Source organism: Strigops habroptila, chromosome 9 (assembly GCF_004027225.2).
Source record: "Strigops habroptila isolate Jane chromosome 9, bStrHab1.2.pri, whole genome shotgun sequence".
Classification (NCBI taxonomy): domain Eukaryota; kingdom Metazoa; phylum Chordata; class Aves; order Psittaciformes; family Psittacidae; genus Strigops; species Strigops habroptila.
Genome location: NC_044285.2, coordinates 18,050,663 through 18,059,684, shown reverse-complemented (window position 1 = coordinate 18,059,684; position 9,022 = coordinate 18,050,663). Strand labels below are relative to the sequence as shown.

At 42.0% G+C, this 9,022-nt stretch overlaps 1 protein-coding gene across 1 annotated transcript; it reads left to right on the top strand.

Moving 5' to 3' along the window:
- Positions 1-4,866: 4,866 nt before the first annotated feature.
- Positions 4,867-8,669, top strand: RPS27L (ribosomal protein S27 like). Its single transcript, XM_030497013.1, has 4 exons — positions 4,867-5,233; positions 5,507-5,615; positions 7,488-7,598; positions 8,015-8,669. The coding sequence occupies exons 1-4, from the start codon at positions 5,228-5,230 to the stop codon at positions 8,041-8,043; spliced, it is 255 nt and encodes an 84-aa protein (XP_030352873.1). The 5' UTR covers positions 4,867-5,227; the 3' UTR covers positions 8,044-8,669.
- The last annotated feature ends 353 nt before the right edge of the window (positions 8,670-9,022 follow it).

The window sequence follows — 9,022 nt, the reverse complement described above, 5'->3', positions numbered from 1 at the left end:
GTGCTCAAGTGACACAGTAAATAATCACAGAATCACAGACTGGTTTGTGTTGAAGGGACCTTAAAGCTCCTCCAGTTCCAACCCCTTCCACTAGAGCAGGTTGCTCCAAGCCCCTGTGTCCAACCTGGCCTTGAGCACTGCCGGGGATGGGGCAGCCACAGCTTCTCTGGGCACCCTGTGCCAGCGCCTCAGCACCCTCACATGGAAGAACTTCCGCCTTAGAGCTCATCTCAATCTCCCCTCTGGCAGGTTAAAGCCATTCCCCTTGTCCTGTCCCTCCAGGCCCTTGTCCAAAGCCCCTCTCCAGGTTTCCTGTAGCCCCTTTAGGCACTGGAGCTGCTCTAAGGTCTCCCCGCAGCCGCCTCTTCTCCAGGCTAACCCAGCCCAGCTCTCAGCCTGGCTCCAGAGCGGAGCTGCTCCAGCCCTCAGAGCATCTCCGTGGCCTCCTCTGGACTCATTCAAGCAGGTTCAAAGCTCTGTCACACATGCTCAGCCTCCACATTCCAAACACACAAAAAAATCACTCTGTGACATTAACCTACAATTTGATGGGGTGAAATAGGGCTAAACTATTCTAATGCCTGGCTACAGCTGTATTTGTGCAAAGTATTCCAAGGAACCACTCAAAAAAAAAATCATTTAGCCATTATAAACCTTGAAAAAGCAAAAGTGATTCTGCTCCTAGTTATTAATTATTCCAAACCTTTCTTGATAAGGGTCTCAGTTTTGTGGTGTTCCTGGCCAATACATGCTTGTGATAACAAACCATCAAGAATCCAACGACAGAGCTGGTATAAATCTCTGCAGAAGGTGAATTCAGTAACAGCTTTGTCATGAATGCTAATCTACCTTTCAGTTAATTGTATCAAGATCTCATTTTACATTACAGCGGCTGTGTTGTGATTCAAGTACAAATTTCATTGTTTGCTTGATTGAGACCTCTGGGAGACCAGGATATCATCTAACAGAGCAGGATCAAGGCAGCAAAACAAGGCTGGGGGGAATTGCCAGTTCTTTTTTTACATGCTTGGAGACCTGTACCAGTCAGGGCTTTGGAAATGTGGCTGCTTGGTTCATTTTTGTAGTGTATGATTAGCAGTGGGGCTGTTCAGATGTTAAGACGGGTTGTTACAGTACTTACAAGATTTAATCTGATACATGATAATGGCAAGCTGGCACTGAAGCAGTTGAACCAAATTGGTTGATTCTTTCAGACTTGCGTGAATCATCATATTATAGGAAATGGCAAATGAAAAACTAATCTCTGAAACACTTCCCTGTATCTGTATTTTTAGAGACATGAGTTGCTATGTATTGTAATGGCCATACTGAAGATTACTACACAATCGTATTTCAACACTGAACAGAGTAATTTTGGGGTTAATATTCACTCCTGAGATTTATGGAACAAACAGGCTTCCATATGTCTCTGCAGCAATATGTTTGCGATCACCATCTGTTACACAAGAGTAGTTTTATAGAAAAATAATGCAAATTACTTCCCTCTGCAATTACACTAGTGCTTTGCAATACTGCGTCGGGTTTGGAGAAGTGCCAGTCTGCCAGATTCAAGGGACAGATGTTTGCTTAACCATGAACTTTAAAAACAAGATATAAAAATTAAGAGTTACATTTTTTGATCTTTTAGAATGTGGAAAACCTGTAATTGTACAATGTACCCCTTGCAATATCCTAGTAGAACTTTGAGGAGTACTGTCAAAGCTGTTAAGGCTCAATAACCAAGGTGCTGTGATACCTGTTCATGAAAACTTGTGACTGTTTTCACAACACCTACATTTTTAAGGGGGGGGGGGGGGGGAATATTACATTGCTACTTCATTCCCACTCTCATTTTTACTCTCTCAAATGACAGACATCATTACCTCAAGCTTTTAAAAACCTCTTTTCCCCTCAGTTCAAAGGTGAGACTGGTGAAGTAAAGAGAACTGTGTGGAAAGATGTCTTTGATCAAAGCTCTTCTGTTCAATGCATACAAAATTGTAGGAAAATCTACATCTTAATTGTTTAAGTACAAGGTTTCAAAAAACCAGGAGAGTTTAAAACACGTTGGTAGAACCAGAACCCTGTTATTTTGACGCTAGCTGGAATCCACAGGTCAAAAGATAATCTTATAAGGCACGCTTGTCCCAAATGCCACCTCAATGGAAATCATTAACACAAGCTTTGCTCTTTAGCTTTTGGACTCTGCTAGCTAATATGATAATATTTTTGATGTATATCTGTAAACTCTCATTTTGGCAGATGCCTCTGCAATTTATTACTGTTTGATGACCATCATGTGACACCCCTTTAAAAATAATGTTAACTTATTCCCCAGTTGCAGTAAATATGTATTTCACTGCAGGTGGATACTTCTATGCTCATTCTACATTTTGTCTTACTGCATTTGGTATGTCAATATGTCCTGCTTTTAAGTCCTAGTTTAGAGAAGATGAGTGCATAGGTTCAATTCTTTTGGTCTTTACAAAGAATAGTACTCTCCTTTACTCTAGTGATCTAAATGTATTAATTCTCCAGATGTATATGCTGTAGAACTTTATATAGAAGAGGTTGAATCAAGTCATTATCAGGGGAAGAAAAATTACTTAAAATATGTTCAGTTCAGAAAGGAAAGGCACTGTAAGACTTTTATCTGTAAGTTCCCTCAACTTCAAGGTTTGCTGTTATAGTAGTGCTAAAAGTGGACCGTCTTCAAGTTCCAGCACTTATCTAAACTATCTCAGCATAAGCATATTTAAACCAAATGACTACATGCCATGGTTTACACCATTAATTTATAAGCCATTAAAATTGTAATACTTAATTCTGCAGTATGGGCAAAACCACAGGCAGACTGTGTTGCAGATCAAACATACCAATTGAAGTGAACCTTCTTATTTTGAGAGCAGCTTAGAGCTGGCTAGTGCATGAAAATCTAAATGCTCTTAATGATAGTACTCTGTGGTACAGGCAGCATTTCTCTCCTCCTTAACTTGCAACTTAAACTTGCTGTGTTTCTGTTTTCTAAAGAGTATACTTCAAAAAAGCTTCAGTGGTAACATTGAAGGTAGTGCATTAGAACTGACTCATCCAGCAGGTCACTGAACTACGAGCAGTTATGAAAAGGAAATGAATCTCCAGTAAAACCAAAATAGAGAACCAGAGGAATGTGTCCAAAACACATCCTGTTTTCAGATCATCCTGTGTGCCCCTCCTTCCACAGAAACCAATTTTTAATGTAAACTGTGACTCCAAAGTCTTCCTCGAGCACCAGAGGCTCCTTGCAGGAAAGGCATGTTAAGAAGGGAAAGCTGGGAGGAAGAGGGGAAGGAGGGCGGCACTTCAGAAGTTGTCTTTTTTTGTTGGTGGTGCTTCATACATTGTAAAGGTTATTTTCTTAAAGAAAAAATGTATTTCTCCTTCAGATTCTGAATTAACAGGCTTAAATAGATTATTCCCCTTTCCTTCTGCTTGCAGATAAATGACATACATTTGAAGAAGACTGAAAGGTAGTGGGAACAGCTAAGACTCAAGAACTGGCTGCGCTGATAGCTGGTTCATGTTCCTAGCTTCACAGGACAGCATGCAGAGGAAAATATGAGTCAGAGCCTTTCATACTAAATTCCCCACAATATAACAAGAAATACTTCCAAAATACCGCTATCTGTGTGTCATCACCACTCCAGCACATAAGGAAAAATATGCTAACATAGCATTACAGCGTTACAAAACAACAGTTGTGACAGCGAGAAGAGGAAAACCAATGTCATGGCTTGGAGCATTACAACACATGGGTTTGCTTTTGCAGAACAATGTAGGGTTTTGGGATAGGAAGAAAGTATTGTGAAAATCGTGTACAGTGTCAGCACTGGAGAGGCCATCCCAGCTTTGGGAATATTGTCAGAAATATATGCTTCTATAAAGTTTCACCTCCACTTGTGCTCACGGCAAACTTTAAAAATACTTCTTGCTAAATGCATCAGTTCTCTCTCCAGGAAGGAGAGAAAGGAGGAGGAGAAAAAGGAGAAGGAGAGAAGAGCTCAGCACACTGATCCTTGTACCTACCTCCCAATTTCCGTCAGGTCTATTGGTGCCACTTACCGGGCTTGCAGCGAATTACACCTTTAACTATTCCGGGTTTAAGTAGTTAAATCCAAGAGTCTTTACAGATTATATTTGTGATTATTTTTATTGACTTATGGAAAAAACCCCACTCAGCCTCTTACTAAAAAGATTGATGAAAATGATGGGGTTTTTTTCGTTCCCACTACCTACAATATTTTGATTTCTCTGAAGTTCTCCAAGTTGACCTGAGCACATAAATGGGAACTAAAGAACTTCTTCTCCATTTTTCTTTTTGATTGGGTGGGAAACTGAAAAAAACCCAACCCTACACATGAGCACAGCTTCACCCAACATGTCATTTAATGTGAAATACCACGAGTGACGATTTAGTCAGCATCTAATATAAAACTACATGGGACTTCTACATCATAGAATCAACCAGGTTGGAAAAGACCTTTAAGATCATAAAGTCCAACCTTTACCCCAGCACTGCCAAGGCCACCACTAACCCATGGCACTGAGAGCCTCGTCTACACGGTTTATGAACACTTCCAGTGACTCCAGCACTGCCCTGGGCAGCCTGTTCCAATGCCTGAGCGCCCTTTGGGGAATAATACCTCCTAATAATACCTCTGTTAGAGGGGAAAATGAGCAGACTTTTTGAAATGAGAACTGCAAGCACGTTACGACTCTGTCGTTCTCTGTGCTTGATCAGTTTCTGACTGGCAGGAAGAGCGAGCACTGCGGCCCTGCCCCACCACAAACACTGCCATGGCCATCCCAAAAGGTCTCCCGCTGCTTTTTCCTGCAATTTTGTGCCATGTTGTCGGTGCGGAAGCAGTGGGCGCTCGCACAGCGGTGCTGTGCAGGAAGCGGGTCACCGCGCACATACGCTGCACTGATTTCCTGACCAAGCAAAGGGGCTGGAGCGGCGCGCAGGGCAGTGCCGCGGTGGCAGTGGGACAGCGCTGCAGACTACCTCCCGGCCAGGAGACGGCGGACCCCCGCGCCCCGCCGCCCCCCGCCATCCCTCCTCCTCCCGCTCCTCCTCCCGCGGGCGCCCGGAGCGGCCCCGCCCGCCGGAAGCAGCGGCAGCAGCGGCAGGAGCAGCCAAGCTCCGGGTTCGGGTCCGGCGCCGCAGAAGCCGCCGCGGCAGAACGAGATGCCCGTAAGTTGTTCCGAGCACCGGCCGCGGCCGAGGGGAGCCCGCTCCCGCTGACCCCTGCCCTCGCCCCTCCGCCAGCCCCGGTACCGAGTGCCGGAGCCACCGCGGTACCGCCCACCAAGGCCTCCCGGGCCGGGGGGGAGCGGAGCTCCCGGTCGCTCGGGCCAGGGAGGTTGGTCCCAGCGCTGCGGTCGTGCTCGGGCACAGGCGGGAGGCGGCTTCGCGGCGTCCAACCTGTGCGAGGAGCCCAACACGTTTGTGCTCTGCCCTCCCCAGCTGGCCAAGGACCTGGTGCACCCCTCCGCGGAGGATGAGAGGAGAAAGCACAAGAAGAAACGGCTTGTGCAGAGCCCCAACTCCTACTTCATGGATGTAAAATGCCCAGGTAAATATCTACATTATATCTTACAGAAAGGATCGAAACTAATCCTGTACATGGTTCATCTCCACTAAAGGTCTGATTTCCGCCCCCCCCATCTAAATGTGGTTTATCTGTTCTGTAGTGAAAAATAAGTCTATATATTGCTCTGTTTGTTTAACAGTAAGTGTTTTCAACCTTTTTCAAAAGTGAATTTAAACAATAGGGTCTTTATTTTCCTTTCTGGAGGACTGGCATTTTTCCTACCAAGTAGGAACATCCCCCCCTTTCCCCCAGATTCACATGTATAAGAAATGAGACATGTATAAGAAATAAAACATCTACAACTGCCTTTTTCGCATGCTGCTGTCAAGAAGCAAGCTGACATCTAGCTCACACATACAGGTGCTGGCCTCTGCTTTTCATCACCACTTTGGCTCAGAAACATCTATATAACCAACTTCTCTTTTATAAACTAAAACCTGGGGTTTTCTAGCACAATTACTGGAGGATGCTCTAAGAGCAAACAGCTGCTCCTATCAGCACAGCTACATCCATGTCTAGGCACAGAAACTGTCAAGTGTGCTTATTTCCTAGTAACTGCTGCAGGATAAGACGACTATAGCAGTAAGAAAATGCATAGACTTACTTACAGGAGTGATCATCCTGACTAGAAGGGAATTGTTGCTGTATTCAGGTTTTCTTATTATCTTATTCTTTCTTAGTAGCTTAGATTTCTAAGAAGCTCTGAGACATTGTTTTCCATCTAGAAGTGAGGTGAATTCATTAAAACGTTTGAAAGCGCAGTGTGGTTACTTTTAAAAAACCCATCGTTGAAGGCTAAGCCGCTGATTTTGGTTTTTTTCAACCTTCTTCAAACCAGTGTACATGCACTCATATACTACCATACAGTTAATGTCAACATAGGCCCATAGGTCATTGGTTATCTTCATTATTGTTGGATTAATTGGTTACTGAGTTTGAGGGACATACAGAGCAAAGCAGGAGAGCTTCATTACTGATGGGAGTTCTAAGCAAGAGGCACTGAGAGCTGAGGCCCCTCCTCACAACATACATTCTATGTTATTTTTCTGTTCCACACATGCTGAAAACGGAATCTGTGCTCACCTTTATCTATTTGTCTATTCTGTATATCACATCTAGAGAAAATCCTTTACAAATTACAAATCCTTTACAATGTCTCTAAAAATTCCTTGTGGGTAATTAAAAACACTTCTCAGGGAAAAGCATGAAAGCAGTGACATCTCTTTGTCTAAGCCATGTGTGACAGCATTTTCATTCTTTTTTAAGTCATATAATTTAGAAGTTGTAGACAAAGTGTTGCTGATGCCTCTTCTTGCATCTGGAAGTAGTGAAGTTATTCTGTGCAAGTCTTACTCAGGTATGATGTTAGCTTTGTAGAATGCAATCAAGCACACACCTTATGTGTACCAATTATTAAACAGAAAGCAAACACAGATTTGAACAGGAGTGTTTATATTCACAGCTGCCAGACTTTGTCACCAGCAATGTTCCACTATTACAAGTTAAATATTTCCCTAGGTAGATGGGTGGTTCTAGTCAGCAGAGAAGGCTAATCTAGTACTCCTTGACTCTTTTGCAGGAGACATATCACAGGCAAATTAGGGCTTGCAGCTATCAGGCTGTGTTGATTTTCATACTGGGTTCAGTTAACTAGCTTGCTTTCATATGCATATTAGTAAAAGCAAGTAGTTCAGATCACAGTAAACATGTTTTGCTTTGTTTTACTTGGTTTCACATGGAATGAAATAGAGATGCCTTTTTGGGCACGTGTATTTAGAATATCTGGTTCAGTTACACATAGAAAAAATCATACTAGAAATACTCAATGGGAAGTTTAATCATGCTGTTTTCCAGGATGCTACAAGATCACCACTGTATTCAGCCATGCTCAGACAGTAGTTCTGTGTGTAGGGTGCTCAACTGTCCTGTGTCAGCCTACTGGGGGTAAAGCCAGATTAACAGAAGGTAAGAGGCAATGTTTAGCAGCCTAAATATTCCACTTACATAAATGCATTTATGTATCTAGAGCTTGCAAACATTTTAGCTTTGATTTTGAAAATTATATTGGAACACTTATGTTGCAGATTGCTTAGAGTTGAGGTTTCTATCACTCAGGGATGGAACAGCAGACTGAAATTTAAAAGGCATCTGGAAGAAAAGAAATAGTACACCTTGGCCTTATTTTAAGATGAATTATACAACAGCCGTGTTGTTCTAGTTGAGTTAGAGAAGACTCAAAGTACTAAATCTTCACTTTTTATGGTACATGAAGTTTAAATTTATCGCATGAGTTTTTCTACTAAGGTTGGGTGGGCAGTTCTGTAAGGCAGCCTAACAATGTAAGGACTATTCATCCCTGTACTCGTGTGATTTCTTCACAGGCTGTTCATTTAGAAGAAAGCAACACTGAACACTTGAGCATGTGGGTTTGGATCTGTGCTCCTGAAAGCCTTACCAGTTTAAAAATGCCTGTTAATACAATGTAATTACGATTGATTTTGTAGAAGATTACATGCTACTAGTGACTAATGAGCTGGAATCTCTGTTTCAATAAATAATTTGAAGTGCAAGTTTTTCCTGCAGGTTTGCAGACAACTGAGCTCTATTTTTGTATTTTTATTTTTAAACAGTGCATTGTTAATTGGGTGGTGTCATTTAATATGAAAACCTTGGGCTTGCTGCTTCCTTCCCCTCGTTTATCATCAACTACAGCAGCGTAATACATATGGTGACAGAAAACTGCTCTAAGAGTGCATTTTGTATACTTCACTACTGCAAGGGTTGCAAAGGCTGGACACATTTAAAATGGCTCATTTGCTTTCAACATTGCTTTAGTCCCTCTATCACCACGTGTAATGTGGTGATAAATGAAAATACAAAGTTACTCACTTATATTTAGCTGGTTTTCTGTTTTGTTTGGGGATTTTTTTCCCCTTCCCTCTAATCTGGTCTTGAAACTGCATTTGGTATTCGGTGCAGAGATTTCTATATGAGAAAAAAAAAAAAAGTCTTTTGCAAAACACTGAAAGCATTTAGTACAGAGAAGGCATATGGTGTATAAGCAACAATAATGACTTATTGTCATGATTATCGCTGATGCAAGTACATTAACAGCTGTGAATACTATCCAGTCATTAAAAACCCCCCAAACTAGTACAGCAAACACATGTATAGTTTTAGTATTAAATACTGACATTAAATAATTACCTTTTTGCAACAAGGAAACAGGGATTTAGTTTTCAAAAGCTTTCTACATGGCTGTTAAAAAGCAGATTTTCTTCTTTAAACCATGAGAAAACATTCCAACCAAGTCTTAAATGTATCTTATTTTACTAGATAATAGCTCAAGTTATGTATTGACGTCTCTTTCAAAGTATCTGGTGTCTTGT